The sequence below is a fragment of the Mus musculus genome, chromosome 17, assembly GCF_000001635.26.
Source record: "Mus musculus strain C57BL/6J chromosome 17, GRCm38.p6 C57BL/6J".
Lineage (NCBI taxonomy): Eukaryota > Metazoa > Chordata > Mammalia > Rodentia > Muridae > Mus > Mus musculus.
This window is the reverse complement of record NC_000083.6, coordinates 87,711,066-87,731,272: the sequence shown is the minus strand read 5'-3', so window position 1 is coordinate 87,731,272 and position 20,207 is coordinate 87,711,066. Positions and strand designations below refer to the sequence as shown.

General features: G+C 44.8%; 1 protein-coding gene across 1 annotated transcript in view; it reads right to left on the bottom strand.

Moving 5' to 3' along the window:
* Nucleotides 1–7,559: 7,559 nt before the first annotated feature.
* The window catches only part of Msh2 (mutS homolog 2), a 51,182-nt gene continuing 38,534 nt past the window's right edge, over nt 7,560–20,207 (bottom strand). Inside the window, exons 11-16 of the mRNA NM_008628.3 lie at nt 18,547–18,644; nt 13,573–13,818; nt 12,468–12,672; nt 11,738–11,985; nt 10,215–10,390; nt 7,560–7,942 (exon numbers count right to left, since the gene is read on the bottom strand). Of these exons, the coding sequence (NP_032654.1) occupies nt 7,769–7,942; nt 10,215–10,390; nt 11,738–11,985; nt 12,468–12,672; nt 13,573–13,818; nt 18,547–18,644 (1,147 nt within the window). The 3' untranslated portion in view covers nt 7,560–7,768. The remainder of the gene's footprint in view (nt 7,943–10,214; nt 10,391–11,737; nt 11,986–12,467; nt 12,673–13,572; nt 13,819–18,546; nt 18,645–20,207) is intronic.

Sequence of the window (20,207 nt, the reverse complement as noted above, 5' to 3'; positions counted from 1 at the left end):
GGAATGAGCTGAAAAACTCATTCGAGGCCATATCCCTGGCCCTATCTATACCCTCAACCCTAACTAGCGGTGCATCTCTGAATGCTCTTAGGGTCAGGGCACTCTCTGTAGCCCCGCTTTCTGAACCATTTCCTCACTGGGCCCTGATGGAATGGCATCTGAGAACTCTAACATCCACTCTAATATCTTAGGTTACAGAAGAGGGGAGGAAACTGAGGAGGGGAGGGACCAGTTTAAAGTGACAGAGACGAGCAGGACTGTGGTCCAAGTCAGTCCTCAGAGTAGGCTACACTGCTGTTCTCTTTACTCCTGCTGTGTCCAGGCCCATGGGGCTCAGTCAGCAGTTGCATATACTCAACAGAGTAATAAGGAGAAGCCCAGGGCTACTCCCCCCAGCCTAGTGAAAGCATTCTTAGCTTGTGGAAGAACATGCAGGGCTTCCAAGAGACCCTAAGATTTGAGGCACCCCCTGCCCCACCCCCACCCCCCAGTGTCTTGCTCCAAACGCTGCTAACATTATATTCTCACTATCAATGTCAACACTTCTGGCCATTCCCACTTAGCTTTCTGCTTCCTGCATGTGGACTCTTAGCTACTGCTTCAATGCCATGTCTGTCTGCTATCATGCTCCCAGACTGTCATGGATTCTAACCCTCTGGGACTGAGAGCCCCAAATTAAACAGCGTCATGTATAAATTGCCTTGGTGTGATGTTTTGTCACAGCTATGGAAAAGTAACTAAGACTGGAGTTGGTACCAGGAGGTAGGGCTATTGATGTGATAGACCCACACACACACACACACGCACCCATGCACGCACGCACGCACGCACACACTTTTTTGTTTTTCCGAGACAGAATTTCTCTATGTAACCATAGCTGTCCTGGAAACTCACTCTTCAGACCAGCTGCCTCAAACTTAAAGAGATCCACCTGTCTCTGGCTCTCAAGTGCTGGGATTAAAGGATGACTTTGGGACCTTGAACCAGGAAAGCAATTGAATGCTCAAAGTGGAGTTTAACAGGTCATCACAATAGGAGTTTGGAAGACAGACGTGTTGAGACCAGCGTGGACTATGGAGGCCTGGATCGAGGTTTCAGAGGGTAACTATCAGGGCTTGAGACCATTCCTATGATATTTTGGCAAAGTATGTGGCTGGTTTTGTTGTTGTTGTTGTTGTTTTTACCTCGTCCTAAGAATCTTCCTGAGCCTAAATTGGAGTTTTGGATTAATTTCATTGGCAGAGGAGATTTCAAGACAGCCTAATATTGACTTTGTCACTTGCTTGTGAACACTGCTATGAAGGTCTACAGTGAAAAAGTAGGTGGGGCAAAGACAAGTAAAATATACAGTTGGAGGAGAAGGCTGCAGTCAAGTAGCCTGAAGCACTGAAGTAGACAAGGGACTGCAGAGGAAGAGAATGGAGTGGAGCCCTCAGGGAAGAGGCCACACAGCTAAGCATCCTACTTGTAAAAGAAAACGCCTAAGGAATTCATGGGAAGCTTAAGCCAATGTAACTTAGGGAGGAGTGAGGTTCCATCCCCAGTAGGCAGCCAAATATGGCAGTAATGCCACGTGGTTCTGGCTTTAAAGTCATAAAGGATACACAAGTAGAGAATCTTCCTCTATCATTAAGGGGAGCCACTGAGGCCAGACATGTGGCAAGGGAGTCCCTACATGGAGGCTCTGGGAGGCCATCTCATGATTCTATGAATGTCAAGGATTGTGTTGGCACCCCAGGGTGTTGGAGGTGTCAGAGCCATGGGATATCAGCCAGGGAGTGTGGCATGTGGGCAGTGGAACCATCTCAAGAGAGAAGTGTGCTGTAGTCAACCAAGCTGGAAAGGCAGAGCCTTCTAAGCTCTCTGACATCAGATACGGAACTACAGGGTTTAGAGTTTGCCCTGCTGTGTTTGGTCCAGTTAATTTCTTCACCATGTCCTATACTTCTTCTCTTTTGAAATAGTCATGTATATTCTGTGCCATTGTATATTGGAAGTGTATAATTTGCTCTTTTGATTTTTCAGAGGGTTACAAGTAAGAGACGGCCTTGGGTCTTAGGAGAGACTTTGGAATTCTTAAGCGGAGTTGAGACAGAAAAGACAGGGAACTTTTGAAGTTGAACCAGATGCATTTGTATTATAATAAGGCAGCAAACCTATAGGGGCCAGGGAGAGAATGTGGTCATACTAATGAGAATGGCCCCTAGAGGCTTCTGTATTTAAATACTTGGTCCCAGTTGATGGAACTGTTTGGAAAGGATTAGGAAGTATTTCTTTATTGGAGATGTTGTGTCACTAGGGACAGTCTTGGAGGTTTCAAAAGCTCACACCATTCCCAGCTACATCTTTCTGCCTCATGTTTGTAAATGAGGATGTGAGTTCTCAGCTGAGTGTGGTGATGCACATCTTTAATCCCAGCACTCAGGAGGCAGAGGCAGAGGCAGAGGCAGAGGCAGAGGCAGAGGCAGAGGCAGAGGCAGAGGCAGAGGCAGAGGCAGAGGCAGAGGCAGAGGCAGAGGCAGAGGCAGAGGCAGAGGCAGAGGCAGAGGCAGAGGCAGAGGCAGAGGCAGGTGGATCTCTGTTGAGTTTGAGGTCAGTCTGGTCTACAGAGAGTTCCAGAACAATGAGAACTACATAGTAAGACCCTGTTTCAAAAGAAAAAAGCAAACAAAAGCCGTGTGCTCTCAGCTACTGCTCTGGCACTGAGCCTGCCTGCTCCTGCAGTGCTTCCTGCCATGATAGTCACGCACGCTAAACTACTAGAACTGTGAGCCCCCAATGAAATCTTTCCTTCTCTAAGTTCCTTGGGTCATGGTGTTTGTCATGGCCAAGTAACTAAGACAACTGCTTAGGGAGTCTTTGGAAGAGCTTCCCCAACCCTTTCTCAGACCTTCATGAGGTCTGAGATGAATTACTTCATGAAGTAAATACCAAGGCTGAGTTTAGCAAATCATGAATCCATGTTTTGGCATTAAGGACTCAGCATGGAGAGTCGTTTTCTTGATCGATACGACTGAACTAGCCAGTGTTTTACAATAAAACATCACAGCATGCCTGATAATAAACATTAAAACCTAAGTCTAATCATTGTGTGAAAAATGGAGGCTCGGCGTACTGCTCAGCTGTAGGGTTCCTGCCTAGCACACACAGAGAGTTTAACCCCTAGAAGCACATAAACTGGACATGATGGGGTAGCCCTATAACCCCAGCACTTGAAAGGTGGGGGCAGAAAAAGTTCAAGGTCACCCCCAGCTACACACAGCAAGTTTAGTAGTCTGGGCTAAACGAAGCCCTGGGACAAAAAGAAAAGAAAAAAAAAAAGCATCCCGGTGGGATATTTTAAGCCTGAAGGTCAATGATTGAATTGAGAAGCTAAATTGCTTTAGATTTAATTATTCCCCACTTGGCTTTGGCTATCTCCATCCAAGATAACTTGTAAAACACTAGGGCTGCAGTGACCAGACTATTGAGGCAATTCTCTAACATAAAAAGTAGTTATAGATAGAATGCCTTTCTTCTAAATTTAACCATTTAAGGGAATTTCTAATTTGTTTGCCTCTCACCAAGATGAACAAAGACTCCAACACAGTCTTCCAGTCACCAGGTCTAGATTACGAGTAAGGCTGGAGGAGGGGAGGCATTAGGGTTCCCACCTACCATCCTAGGATTAGGGAAACTGAGGCAAGAGGGTCTCAAGATACGAGGCCAGCCTGGGCTTGAGACCCTCTCTCAAGAAAATAAGGACAGTCCATATAGAACTACCTAACAGCGCCGCCATCGTACAGCTCTGTGCTCCTGGCTTTCCAATATGGCTGCTTACGTGCAGGGGGACACTTCAGAGAGGAGAGACCATACCCTAGAGTAAAACTGTGCTGACCGGAATTGGAGTATATTCTGAATGTTGCCTGAAACCAGGGAGCTGGAGAAAAACACTGTGGCCTGTGCAAGACAAGACTGCCCACCTCCTGGGAGAAGAGGAAGGAGGAGTCGCTACAGTGGCACGCTGTGTACAAGGAGTTACCACCCCCAAGGCTGCACCAGGCTGTGCATAATCTAAGAGAAGCTGTGCGAGGATTTTATTTTTAGTCTTTTGAGGCGGTGTAGCTCTGGGTGGCCTCAAATTGCCTATGTAAATCCAGGCTGGCCTCAAAGTCAGACTCCTTCTCAGTGCTGGGATCACAGGTGGGCAACAGCGAAAGTGTAAACTCTAAGGCAGAGCAATAAAAGCTCTGTTAAAAAAAAGTAAGTAAAATAAAATAAAATAAAGCAGTGTGGGCACAGAGGGGACATGTGGCAGGAGCTATTCTCTCACACTGGGCTGCATCCCCATCTTCACACGAGCAATCTGCCATTCTGGGCATTTCTGTCCTCTTGCCTGACCACACCCTTTCTCCTTAACCCAAACATACAAAAATCTGTGTAAAAGTCTCTTCCCTCGTTCGTTCTCCTCCACAAGCTAATTAACCATGTTTATTTCGGAGCAGGGGCTAGCTTTTCCTGACTATTCTGCACACCATTTTAATCAACAGAATGTAACTAACAAGCTTTTAAGAGCCATTCAGTACTGAATCAGCAGCTCATACCATATGCTGAGGGTAAAAACACACTTCCCCAAAAAAGCTAAATGCAGAAAGACCAAGGATAGAAGATGTATTTAATACTCAAGAAGTCTCACAGGATGTGCTTGGTATGTGGAACGTTGAGACTCTGAGGGGAACAAGCTATTCTTTAAATATACCTACCCTAGTCACCGGCCAGCTAAGCCGGTACAGCTGGAAACTTAGTATATCTAAATACACGCACGCACACACACACACACACACACACACACACACACACACACACAGGCACACACCTTTTCCCACTGTTTCATTAGAACCTTTAAACCCCACCAACAAAATTTTTAAGGAAAAATACAATCAATTACAAAATTGCATCGTAGATACATCGTGGGGGAGGTGGCGGGTGTTTCAAGGCAGTTTCTCTCTATAACCCTGAACTTACTTTGTAGACCTGCCTGACTCTGCTTCCCGAGTGCTGGGATTAAAGGCATGCACCACACCACTGCCATGCTATAGATGGATTTTTTTTTTTTAACTGTTAAATGTAAAACCATTTTACATTTCTAACAGATTCCATGTTAACACTGGGTTGAGTTTGTAATCTGTTACTAACATACTCGTTTTATTCTGGTAATACTGGCTAATTAATATTTCAACTGTGAATAAAACCAACCCCATAAAATTAGAGCTAAAAAATCTGTATGAACTGTCTTCTTAATGACATTGCTTTTTAAGTATGCGTGTTTGTATGTATGCATACATTTGAGTGCAGTACACTAGAAAGTCAGAGGCCAGAGGCCTAGGACCCCTGGAACTGGAACTACAGGCAGTATTGACCCTCCATGCAGGTGTGGGGAACTGAACTGAGGTTCTCTGGAAGAACAGCAAATGCTCTTAACCACTGAACCATCTGTCCAGACCAACTGTGACAGGCCAGAAACTAGGTTGCTTTAGGTTCCAAAAGGAAGGGCCTGGGGTTTGGGGGGTGGGAAGCGGCGACAACGCCAGTTCCCAGGATCCTAACCATCTTTCAAAAATGTCTCAGAACTAAATCCCCAGCTTCCTTTAGAGTATGGAAGTCGTCGAGCTTCCGAGACTGCGTGTTGTCTCCGACTCGGTGGCCCTAACAACTCAACCCACCGTAGCTGATTTCCATCTCCAACGTGCTTTTGTGCAGCAGTCTAAAACCACCCCTTCACAGCCGTCCAAGGGATGGAAATATTTCAGCTCACTTTAAAAACTGCTTTTGAATTATGTAAAGATCCCTGGCTGAGCCAGGAGAGGTGGTGAACGCTCTTAATCCCAGCACTGGAAGAGGCAGAGGCAGGTGGATCTCATGAGTTCAAGGCCAGTCAGGGTTGCACAGTGAACCCTGTGTAGCAAGAAATAATAAACGAGTAAGCAAGCAAATAATCCCCCTGCAGCTGGCGGTGGCACCGCAGTGAAGGCTGCGGCAGGGGGATCGACAGCTCCAGACTGGCCTGGCTTGTCACAGAAAGACCCTTTATTTGAGTTGGCCTTCTTCACAAGTCTTTGGCACTCCTAAAAGAGACGCTAGCAAAGAAAAGGATCACAGTAAACAGAACTTTAAAGGTTAGGTTGATCTCCAATTATCTTCACACCGAAACGTTTATGTACGAAACAAAACTGCCCATCCTAACAGGAGCTTTCAACAAAAGACCTGCAAAGCCACTTGGGAACTCACTGTCGGGAGACCCTGGGAAAAAACCTGCCCTACCAGGACTCTCCTGGTTTAGTCATTTTTTTAGTTGCACCCTGCTGGGAACAGTTTTACACTCCACTTAAATTCCACACTCGTCTGGAGAGAGCTGTTTAGTGCCTAATTTCCAGAGGACTGGGGTTCGATTTCCAGCACCCACATAGTGGCTCCTAGCTGTGTGTAACTCCAGAGTCCAGGGATCCTAGGCCCTTGTCTGGGACTCAAATTTCATGTAAGTGGGGGAAACTGATTCCTCCGCTTCCTGTTTGAAGGTCTGTTAGCATCGCTTGGTGGAGCTGTAGCTCCTTTCTGTCTTCCAGCTGCCATGGACATTCCAATGTGCCCCTGGGATAGCAGAATGGTTTAGAATGTCAGTTTTACTCAGCTTGTACCCACCAGGAACACTCCCTCCTATCCTGACCAACAGTGGGCACTGCCACTTGCAGGCGTGGTCAGGTCTGGAGGAGGATGGAGCAGGCAGTGAGTGGCTTGGCATGGGCTTCTGTGTCTGCTAACTAGAAAACTGGGGAAGCCTGACTTTGAATCCGTGGCTGCCCTGGGACTCACTACGTTCAGAGGTCTGCTTACCTCTGCCCAGCCCTAAGACCCTTCTGTGTTTATAGCTGTTTGCTCTTATTGAAGTGACCTTTACTGATCCAGTTCACATGCAACGATCATGCGTGTCCACAACTCAGCGGTTTTGGTGTGCTCACTCACAGGTGTGTGTACCCAGGACTGATCTTCCATCTCACTAACACCAAACCCAACACCAACCCCAGCTTACCCACGACTCATCATGCAGCTACCATGTGTGGACTTCTGTGGCTGCTGTCTTTCTCTCAGCACGTTTTCAAGACTCGCCCAATCTTACCCATGTTGCTTGGTTTCTTTTAACACAAATAGACTACATTATACATCCAGAGCACACTAACACACTCTCATCCAGTTAGGATGCTGGGGCTGCTCCCACCTTTTGGCTACGATGCAACGTGAAACTGTTTGCTGTTTGTATGTCCATTCTGTTGGGATGTTTCTCTCTCTTCTCTATCTTCCTGGGATAGGAAGCACAAGTTTTCACTGTGTGAGGGTTGAATGTTTACATTCCCACTGGTGTGCAAGCACCCTCTGTACTCCCTCAGCAGACCCGACTCTACCCACCCCTCACGGTGAGGTGGTTCCTGTAGCTCTCACTTGCTTCCTCGGCTCTGGCCCTTTCCTCACTGGTTCCTTATCTATTACCTATTTTCTTAGAAAAGAAATACAAGGTACCCCCAATGTACAAACTACATGATTTTATTTATAAAATTCAGCATAGTGCTCACAGTTGCCCGTCCCCATTTAAACAGCACCCAGCTACAGACGGTAATGTTTTCAAGCATCACTAAACACTTCCGGATGCTGCTAGGCCAGGTTCCAGTGGGGAGCACTACCCAGAACAGCACACAGTAAAGGTGAGCTCCCCCGTGCACGCCCACCCACTGTCCCCTCACGGAGCCGGAGCCTTTATCCGTGAAATGATCTCGTTTACGAAGCTGTTGTTCTTTGCGACCACCTCGGCTTTCAGTTGCTTCAGCTTCGCGGAGATGCTCTCCTCCGACATGGCAGTAAAGGGCACCTGCTTGACCTTCGACAGGAACTCCAGAATAATTTTCTCACCTTGCTGAAAAACACACGTGTCCCAAAGTCATTACAACGTACTCATGTGGGTATGACATATGTCCGTGGACACCCTTATATGCCAGGAGACAGGGTCGGATCTCCTGGAGCTGGGTTTACAGATGGTCAAGATCCACCCAGTGTGGGAGGCTGGGAGCCCAGCCCGGGGCCTCTGGGAAAGCAGCAATGGGTCATCTCCAGCGTAAGCAATGGACTCTTTCTGTAATTTTCCTCTAGATATGCTATTAGATGTTTAACACACATTTTTATCATAAATGGGCAAGCAATTCTGAGAATCCCAAAGTCCTTGGTTGCTATGAACTTATCCAGAGCAAGCTATTAATAAGACATTTACACTGTAATTTCAGCTGACAAGGAACTGAGCAGCTCTTAAGCCCCTCTGCTTCATCTGACATGGAATTTAATCTCAGCAAAAAAGAACTTAAGGTTTCCAAGGCATAAACACTGAAACTCCCTGACTTGCACAAGCAAAATGGGGATATTAATATTACCAACTTCATACATTTGTTGTGAAGATTCAAAGAATTTAGAGCACGTCTGAAGCAAGAGTTAGTACTGTGTAATTTATTACAGCACATCAAAAACTAAATGGCCCATTTTTATACCTGGCATCAGCATCACAGGGGCAACTGGCAAGTACCGTAAGAACAATAGCTCTCCATTTAAAACCACACGGAAGGAGCTGGCAAGACTGCAAGGCATGTAAAGGCAAGCCTGGCCACCTGAAGTGGATCTCTGAGACCTACAGGGTAGGCAGGCAACAGAACTGATCCCTGAACACTGACCTCTGACTCCCACATGTGCTGTGAGGCAGGCAAACAAACACACAAACCAATGAAACACAAAACCCCTCTCTCTCCTCCCAAGCCCTCGCTCAGGCAAAGCCAAGCTCCGGCACTGCCGAGATAAAAATGTACTTTCTAAAACCAAAGGGACAAGAGCCCGGACTAATGGCAGCAAGGACGTGCTGTCTCCTTTAGCTGACTTTTCAAAATACGTCTTATTATAATAAAAGTACACAATTTCAGTTTTCTTGGAAACCAGGAATCATGTAACATAGCCCCGCCAATCCCAATCGTCAGCTCTGTGGGTCTGGCTGGATATTAAGTGAGTCTGGATGTAGAGACACTCCGTGCTCAGGATGGCAGCTTTCCATATCTAAAACTATGGGCAAGGTAGGATATAGCTTTCCTTTTTGTATAGCAACCGTCTATCCTTACAGGAAAAAAAGCCCACTGGGTAAAAGCTACAAATACGCCATTATCTGTCACCACGTATGCCACTGTAAGGTCTGTCACATGTATGCCACTGTAAGGCCTGTCACAATGTGCAGTGCAGTAAGGTCTGTCACAATGTATGGCACCGCGAAGCTGCCAGAACCAGGCAGCAGTGAAGTTCTTTTATTACTGAGCAGGCCTGTGGCTGTGAAAAAGGAACAAGTTAGACATATACTACAGCACTGTGTGACCATCTAACCCTGACCCCATAGCTACAGAGGAAGATCTAGTTCTGCTAATAACCACTGCCCACAGTCCGCTCTCCTCAGAAAGTCTAAGACCAGCATGGAGCAGGAGTCCTGTTTGCTGCCGCTGTTACACTTATCAATTGACATCTATAGCTTTAGGGATTAAATCTAGATGAACACTTATTTACATTATTCATTCGTTACTCCTTCTGCCAAATCCACAGCTCTCAGGAGGGCAGTGAGCCTGTGACAGAGCCAGATCCGCAGATTCCTGCGTGCCAGGACTATGCTCCAGCTCTAACCCTCCTTCGTAGAAAGGATGGGGGGGGGGGGGGGGAGAGGGAGAGAGAGAGACAGAGACAGAGGGAGAGACAGAGACAGAGGGGGAGAGAGAGAGACAGAGGGAGAGGGAGAGGGAGAGGGAGAGGGAGAGGGAGAGAGAGAGAGAGAGAGAGAGAGAGAGAGAACCAGGTTTTGGTGGTTCTCATATTTAATCCCAGCATCCTTGGAGGCAAAGGCAGGCAGATTAGAGTTGCAGATCAGCTTAGGTTAGGAGGGTGAGGGTGAGGATTAGACCTGCGGTTGTAGACCAGCTAGAGCTATAAGGTGAGACCTTACCTCAAACAACAATAATCCAGGGATGGGTTTTCGGTTATGCTAAGAAATATGAGCCAGTAAGAATGACCAAAAAGTAAATACTAGAATCCCACAGGGAACGCGCAACTCATCTTGGTTGCGTGGCACACAGATTCAGTAATTCACACCCCTGACGAATGCCCTGCTGACCGACCTCTCTTTCCAGGCAGCGTCTCTTTGCAGCCGGCTCGGCTTCGTCACATCCCAGCGAGGTTCCAATGTTCTGAAATTCTTCAAGCTCTAGAGCCTTCTGCTTGGCGCACGCTATCACGTGCCTCGGGAAGTTAGCGAGCTCAGCCACGTGAATCCCGAAACTCTGATCACAGACACCTACAGAAACGGGTGGCGTGGAAGAGGAAAGAAACAGCACTTATGTGAATGGAAGGAATACCCTGTTTATCACCTCATTAGAAAGTGTAATTTTACATTTCAAATACCTTAGCCAATCGGTTCAGAGCACCTCAGATAGACCTTTTAACCAATCGTCAACCATGTGACTGCACCCTCGCTCATTCTGCCTTACCGCACACCAGCAGTGGAGAAAGTACTCGAGTAACACACGGCTAAGGATGCAGCCGCGTGTAAGCAGAAGTGAGGCTACGAGGAGCTGCTGCGCCCGCCTCAGTTACCTGAAGCTGGACAGTGCTCAATTCGGAGCAAACAAAAGTAAACCACAGTCCAGTACATGCTAGCACGACCACAATGGGGGCTGGGCTTACTCTATCTCTATCCACGCTATACTCATCTATCCCCTAAGTATTCGGAAACCACTTCTGTAGCACACAACACACAAGTATCTTAAAAGCAGGACCGGTTTCATGCTGTGCTGAATGCCAGATCTACTACAAATATTGCCTTCTCTAACAAGTATCAATAATGCAAACATAGGAACGCAAACTAATTCCCACCGAGGCAAAAATAACAAAGAGGAAAGCATCAAGACGATGCGGACAATAATTATATTAAAAAAAAAGAAAACAAAAAATAAAGCAAACAAACAAAAAAACAACCACACACATTTTCCTAAGAAATGAAGACAGACATGTGAACCCCTTATTCTGAAATAATCACCTACAATATAGAACCTCCTCATGGAGGTCAGCATCACTGACTCAGTGATGAGTGGGCGCTAACCAGTAGCCTTTCTGGAAGGACGCCACACCCAGGGATCGCCAACACCAGCGCCACCGCTAACAGTGCCAGAGAATCTGGACTCACCAGGTCTAAAGACCACAAAAAGCCAGAAACATGGCTGGCTCAGGTTAAAATCATAGAGCCCTTCCAGGACACAGGCTCAGTTCTTAGCACTTGGGTCGGGGAGGTCACAACCCTCTCTAGCTCCAGCTTGAGAAAAGCCAATACCGTCTTCTAGACTCTGTGTCATGTGCACCAACCTTCACACAAGGCATAATACACTAATTAAAAATAAGATAGATCCTTTAAGAAATTGCAATCCTCCTTTACGTTAAAAACAAAACCAACCTATAGTCAGATAGCTATAATAAACCAACCTGTCTCCCACGTTATCATTTTGATACAGATAATGTATATTGCTCATCTGTAGACTAGAAAGCCAGAGGTAAATATGTTCTTAAAAGCAATTAATCCCAACGGAGAATAAAGAATGCACTAATGGCACTTCAGGCCCTGAGGGCCACGCTGAGCGGAGAAGCCCACCTTTTTTCACTTGGTAAAGCATAGTTAGGGTCTCCTCAGTAGTGAGCGCTGTGACATGTAGATTATTAACAGTTGGTATTTGGTTGGCCAAAGCAGTAAGTTCATGAAAATGGGTGGCAAACATGCAAAAGGCACCAATCTTCGTTGCAATGTAATCTGATATAGCCCATGCTAACCCAAATCCATCATAGGTAGAGGTTCCTCTTCCCAGCTCATCAATGATTATTAAGGAGTCTTTGGTTGCTGACCTGAAACGCATAATTACATGATAAAAAATGCAGTCCAGGGCTCATCATGGCAGAGGGGACAGAAAGACGAAAGAGGCAGAGGTAGTGGATACCTGTAGTACAGTATTTGTTAAACACAAGGCAACAGAATACATAAAACTCACATTAGTGATTTTGGTAACCTTTCATATTTCTCTCTCTGGCTTTTTGAGATAGGGTCTGTCTTTGCGGTCCAGCTATCCTTGAGCTCATTACACAGACTTGACTGGCCTCAAACTCACAAACATCCACCTGCCTGTGCCTCCCAAGTGCTGAGATTAAGGCGAGCAGCCATCACACACAGCTTCCAATCAGCCTTTTAAGATAATATAAAGTACATACAATTCACAGGCAAACACTCACTAAACTAAGAATACCTGTGGCATATTATAGACAAATCTGCAAATGCATTTCAAATAAAACGGGGCCACACGTCTCCACTTTCAAGGGACTAGGACACATACCTGAGGATGGAAGCAGTCTCCAGCATTTCAGCCATGAATGTGGAGACGCCTTTCAGTTGACTGTCACCAGCCCCGACTCGAGCAAGGATGCAATCCACAATGGACACTTCTGCCGACTCACAGGGCACAAAACACCCGATTTGGGCCATGAGTACAATCACCCCGGTCTGACGAATGTATGTTGATTTACCTCCCATATTGGGACCTATAAGTGAATTATATGCCAGGCCACTGATTTCTTTCACTACTAACAATTAAGCTACTAGTAGTCCAAAACTGCAATTGACAATTATTTAAGTCACAATGATATGCAAACCCACCCACAAGCCATCAAAAAACATGCATGGACAGTCACTGTCCACGCAGCCCCAAATGCAACTTTCTTACCATTCAGTCAGACAAACCCACACAGATCCCTCTAACCAGAGAGTAGGATCATAAACCGCACAGCTAAGCTGGAGCATCACTGTGGGCCACTACGCACACACACTTCCTGGCTCACAGACTCATTTAATGATGTCGATTACGCCCGACTGACTACTCAGTAATAGTATTCATTAATAAGTGGGCTAGTTATATGTAACCAGTCTGGGCAAACTCCTCAAATCACGTAAACTCCATGCTACACGACATTTCTTTTGGAAAATGTACAATTTACTTATCTGGGTTGGGTTAAATAATTTAAATACCCACTTAGGGAACTAACAGGATGGAACCATAATTTCTACAATGTAATTCTCTCTTATTTTCTAGTCTCTGGTTCTAGTTACTATCTCAGGACAGCTCAGCCTCCTTTCAAATGAGTATGAACACATGAGTGTCTTACGAGGCGTGCTGGCCTAGGCTGCAGCTTTTCCAGAAGACCATTCCTACCCATTTTCCAAGTCCTGGCTCTGGTGAGCCAGGGCGTGAGTTATATACTGAAACAATATTATCTCCTAAACTTTAGCCACCCCAAAAAGTCTTCCTTCTAGTCAGGATCTGAATGTATGACCAACCAGAGTAATACATTCTTTAATGCCAGAAAGAGAGACTTTCTTCATTAATTGAAAACACATTTCCATTCTATCATCATTAGGAAGAGAGAAAAAAAATTGTTTTTTACCAGTAATGATGTGGAACATCTGTTTATCTTTTTCAAAGTGCACGTCATTTGGAATAAATGCAACTTCATCTTGAACTTCAACACAAGCATGCCTGGAGGCTTTCAATATAATTCTCCCTTTTCCTTTCTCCAAGATGACTGGTCGTACATAAGGAACGGGTGCTGCGTTTGACACATGAGCGAAGCTAACAATGGCGTCTAAGTGAGCCAGCACATCGTTGAGCGTCTGCATTGGCTCTACGTAGCCTGTAAAAACATAAGATACACCTTATAATAGACTTAGCTCAAGGCCGTTTAAAAAGTTAGCAAGTTTGCTATAACAAAATCTGAAAAGCCTTGAACCTCAACATGGGGTTAAATGTTTCACTGTATCCTTCATGCTTCAAAAACAGAGAGCAAGGTCTTTCCTTATGAAATCCCAATTAACTAGCACAACGTACTTTCCCCTAAAAGTTGGGAAATTTGAGAAATCATGACAACCCTGTTCAGATCACAAGAGAGCTGTGGTGGTGCACGCACACATTTCATCTCAGCATTCAGGAGGCAGAGGCAGGCAGATCTCCGAGTTCAAGGCCAGCCTGCTCTACAGAGTGAGTTCCAGGACAGCCAAAGGAGTCAGGGGTATACAGAGAAACCGTGTCTGGGAAAACTATAAAACCACTTTAAAAAAATCACCATAAGCAATGAGCAAGAACAGATTCCAAGAATATTTGCAGTTTCATTTTGTTGGATCAGCACGCTTGCTTGCAGGATTGAGTTGATCCCTGGTGCCCATTTAACACACATTCAAGACTCCACTGTGACACAGCATTAGAGCCAAAGCTACCACACAAACCTCCCTGATTCTAAGGCTGGATAAAACATAACATGCGACAGCAACAAGGGTCAGAGTCTCAGCAGAGTCTCCATGCTAATGGGGTGCAGTACTGCCTGAGTGCCTTCTAATTTCTAGATGCCCCAGAGTTAAACTTTACAATTACTTTACAATTACTTTGTGTTTCAATGGCTGGAATTTTGACTTTACAATTTTTTGTCTTTTTACATAGGGTCTCACTATGCAGGCCAGGTTGGCTGGCTGTGAACTCACTGAGGGTTGCTGCTGCTGCTGCCTCCTGAGTGATGAGATTAAGGGTGTGTGCACCATGCCCACACTACTTATTGTTCATTCTCTTGTTTCACATAAAAGTAATGTTTTGCTGATAATAATTAACTTTTAAATACCCACATAAAAATAATCATCTCATCCTATTATAAAACTATGTTTTGTAGCCGGGCGTGGTGGCTCATGCCTTTAATCCCAGCACTCGGGAGGCAGAGGCAGGCGGATTTCTGAGTTCAAGGCCAGCCTGGTCTACAAAGTGAGTTCCAGGACAGCCAGAGCTATACAGAGAAACCCTGTCTCGAAAAACCATTAAAACAAAACAAAACAAACAAACAAAAAAAACCCCTATGTTTTGTGTTGTTTTCTAACCTATCAGAAATCCACCTGTCTCTGCCTCCACAGTGCTGAGATCAAAGGTATTTGCCGCCATGACGCGTGCGTTAGACACACACTTTACAGCTGTGCTATACCCCCACTCCTTATAACTTTTAACCTTGTTAAGATTTCAACCACACCGGGGCTGGAGGGGTGGTTTAGTGATTAAAAAAGCTGGCTGTCCCTGCAGAAGCCCTGAGTTCAGTAACCTGCGGCCACAGTGGGTAGCTCACAGCTACCAGTGCCCTTTTCTGGCTTCTGCAGACACCGGCGTGTGTATGGAGGCAGAAGGGTTAGGAACTCAAAGCTAGCTCGCAATGTTTAAGACTGTCTCAAACAAAACTGAAATGAGAAAAAATAAAATTTTTATAATTAAAAAAGTAGGCGTTTATTTATTGTGTGTGCGTGCATCTCACACACACACATGATCTGATGCACATATGTGGACATCAGAGCTCAACTTGTAGGGGTAGCCGGGTCTTTCCTTCCACCATGTCGGGCCTGGAGATCAAACCCCAGGTCACACAGCCTAAAGCAACCACCTTTACCCACTAAGTCATTTCATAAGCCCTATCATTTTTTTAAAGCATATTTTTTTCAACTTTGAGATTAGCCTGGGCCAAAATCTGAGCCCATGGAGAGGGACAGAGGAGAAAAGAAGGAAAATCTAATTTTAAAAGAACTTAGCATAAAAATCAAGTTGACTCCAAATATAAAGCTCTTGACTCAAAGGTTAAAAACCAGAGCCTCAACTAGCACAGTGAGAAACAGTTTTTGTTTTGTTTTTCTGAGGAAGCTTCGTCGTCATCATTGAAATAAACAGTATTTTATTAACAGAGCTCTTTAAAATGCAAATTAGATTCAAGAAGACAAACCAACTCAATTACTGCGCTTCAGTTACCTGCAACCATGCAGGCTTCACACATCATCCCTTCAACCCGCATCAGTACGGACAGCACATGCTAACACCACCTTACGTTCTGTTTCTTCTGACTTAACAGAAGTAAACATGCATACAGCCTTTTCAAAGATTCATCACGCCTAAATAATTTGGCTCACAGCCCTTAGAGGAAGGCCACCTTCCTGCCCTTCCTACACCAAGATGGTGGTGTCACAGCACCCCATCCCGAGCCACACCCCTGGCCCTGGAGTCAGTCAGTGGCTGGGCCTTTGGCTTGGCTGTTTTGCCCTATGAGTCTCCCTTAATCCTGAGCAGAGCCTGTCCTTCTCATGCTTCTTCAGCAATACTTGTAAAGAACCCAAGCATGAAAAAGAATGCCCACGATCCATTTTATCTGATGCGTTTCTGTTTCAAAGCAGGTTAAGGTCTGGGGCAAGAACACTCCACAGTGGCATGGTGGCTCTTCTGAGTCACCTCAGCTCATGCCATCTGTCCTACAGTTACCACTGTAGGTCCCATCTAAGTTCATATCTAAACCCTCAGCCTAACACACCATTACCTACCCTGCACTAAACATATATTCACCCATTCTATAGGCAAGTAACATCCAAGTCACACGGCCCTTTAAATACAAAGCACAACACCTCCTGGGGGCTGGAGAGATGGCTCAGTGGTTAAGAGCACTGACTGCTCTTCCAGAGGTCCTGAGTTCAATTCCCAGCAACCACATGGTGGCTCACAGCCATCTATAATGGACACCCTCTTCTGGTGTGTCTGAAGACAGCTACAGTGTACTCATATACATAAAATAAATAAATCTTTAAAAAAAATACACAACACCCCCAGTGCTGTGCCAAGAATAGACTGAAAATTTATAAATAGCATGCAGAATTACCAACAGCAGCTTGTCTTGTGTGATTTGCACTTGCTTTACAGTGATATTTATTTCCATACTCTTCAGTGTGAACCCAGATAATGATTTAAAACAAACACTGTAGAGTGGATCACACCTTCAAACTCAGCACGTGAGAAGATAAAGCAAGAGAACACTTCATCTAAGGAATCAGCAACAACACAGGAATCAGCTACAACACAGGAATCAACAACAACACAACACAGGAATCAACTACAACACAACACAGGAATCAGCTACAACACAACACAAGAATCAGCTACAACACAGGAATCAGCAACAACACAGGAATCAGCTACAACACAGGAATCAGCAACAATACAGGAATCAGCAACAACACAGGAATCAGCTACAACACAACACAGGAATCAGCTACAACACAGAAATCAGCAACAACACAGGAATCAGCTACAACACAACACAGGAATCAGCAACAACACAGGAATCAGCTACAACACAACACAGGAATCAGCAACAACACAGGAATCAGCAACAACACAACACAGGAATCAGCAACAACACAACACAGGAATCAGCAACAACACAGGAATCAGCAACAACACAGGAATCAACTACAACACAACACAGGAATCAGCTACAACACAGGAATCAGCAACAACACAGGAATCAGCAACAACACAGGAATCAGCTACAACACAACACAGGAATCAGCTACAACACAGGAATCAGCTACAACACAACACAAGAATCAGCTACAACACAGGAATCAGCAACAACACAGGAATCAGCTACAACACAGGAATCAGCAACAATACAGGAATCAGCAACAACACAGGAATCAGCTACAACACAACACAGGAATCAGCTACAACACAGAAATCAGCAACAACACAGGAATCAGCTACAACACAACACAGGAATCAGCAACAACACAGGAATCAGCTACAACACAACACAGGAATCAGCAACAACACAGGAATCAGCAACAACACAACACAGGAATCAGCAACAACACAACACAGGAATCAGCAACAACACAGGAATCAACTACAACACAACACAGGAATCAGCTACAACACAGGAATCAGCAACAACACAGGAATCAGCAACAACACAGGAATCAGCTACAACACAACACAGGAATCAGCTACAACACAGGAATCAGCTACAACACAGGAATCAGCAACAACACAGGAATCAGCAACAACACAACACAGGAATCAGCTACAACACAGGAATCAGCAACAACACAACACAGGAATCAGCAACAACACAACACAGGAATCAGCAACAACACAACACAGGAATCAGCTACAACACAACACAGGAATCAGCTACAACACAACACAGGAATCAGCAACAACACAGGAATCGGCTACAACACAACAGAAAGATCCTACCTTACCTACCTTAAAAGAAAAAAAGATAAGAAGAAACCCGTAAGAGCCAGTGAGACGGCTGGGCAGATAAATATGCGGGCCGCCTGAGTACTTTAGTTAAATCCCAGGATCCACAGAAGTAGAAAAAGGGAATCAACTCCTGCAAGTTGTTCTCTGGCCTCCACAAATACACACACACACACACACACACACACACACACACACACACAGAGAGAGATAAATAAATGTAGTAAGAAAGCTAAAACAGAAGAAAACAATCTTCACACATCCCATTAGAAAAAGCTAGGATATCGTCCACCATTTTATGCTCTATTAAGTTTACCTGAGGAAATATTGACAATTTCTTTAACAATGGCATCCTGGGCCTCTTCATACTCGCCTTTGTTCTTAGTATATTCTTCATTTAAAGAGGACAATTCACTGCAAATCAAAACATTATTAAGAGTATCAAAATGCCTGCATTTATATCCAGATTCGTCTTACGAGGGAAGTATCTGAACAATGAAAATTACAGGTTAAAATGAAAGGTGCTTTAGAGGATTGAAAGGAGAGTTAGCCAAAAGTGCTGACATCAAAGAAAAGGGATGGCCCTGGCTCCTGGCCATGGGCCTAAAGCAACACAAAAAGATTACTAGGGAATACACAAATGAAAAGATTTAAAGAAATGACGTGAACATGTCATAAACTGAGAGTCCTGCTGAAGAGATGGGCTGGTGCCTGGTCATATGGGCCATAGTCTAAGGTTTTATTCTGAATAATGGATACACACTGGGCCTTTTAAGAAGAAAAATGAGTCTGAAGAAACGACTCAGAAGTTCAGAGCACTGCCTGTTCTTCCAAGTCAATCCCCAGCAACCACATGGTAGCTAACAACCATCTACAGTGTGACCTGATGCCCTCTTCTGGCATGTAGGTATACATGCAGATACAACACTCATTTCCATAAAATAAGTAAATCTTTAAAAGAGGAAAAATGATATGATCGAAGTCAGATACATAAGCAAGCATGCCATCTTCTCCACAACTTGAAGGTAATGGATTCTTCGCTTTTAGCACCATGTGGCCAATCATTCCAATTTCTTTTACCTAAATACCCCATAGGTTCTGTCTTTATGTAGCCTAAGAGGTATTTTATTGAATGGGAGTGATATAATAAATTGGAAAAATCAATATGAGTTATATTAAGAGCTAGGTTTCATTGATGCCTGACAAGCCCATCCTGTGCTACATATGCAGCTGGAGCCATGTGTACTCCTTTGGCTTAGTCCCTGGGAGCTCTGGGGGGTCTAGTTAGTTGATATTGTTGTTCTTCCTATGGAGTTGCAAACCCCTTCAACTCCTTCAGTCCTTTCTCTTAACTCCTCTATTGGGGACCCCATGCTCAGTCCAATGGTTGGCTGCGAGCATCTGCCTCTGTATTTGTAAGACTCTGGCAGAGCCTCTCAGGAGACAGCCATTATCAAGCTCCTTTCAGCATGTACTTCTTGACATCCACAATAGTGTCTGGGTTGGTAACTATATATGGGATGGATCCCCAGGTGGGACAATCTCTGAATGGACTTTCCTTCAGTCTCTGCTCTACATTATCTCATATTTGCTCCTGTGAGGATTTTGTTCTCCTTCTAAGGGGAAAAGCACCCACACTTTGGTCTTCCGTCTTCTTGAGCTTCATGTGGTCTATGAATTATATCTTGGTTATTTGGAGCTTTTACACTAATATCCACTTAACAGTGAGTGCATACCATGTGTGTTCTTTTGCGATTAGGTTACCTCACTCAGGATGATACCTTCTAGTTCTATTCTTTTGCCTAAGAATTTCATGGATTCATCATTTTTAATAGCTGCATAGTACTCCATTGTGTAAATGTACCACATTTTCTGTATCCATTCCTCTGTTGAGGGACATCTGGGTTGTTTCCAGCTCCTAACTATTATGAATAAGGCTGCTATGAACATAGAGGAGTATGTGTCCTTATTACATGT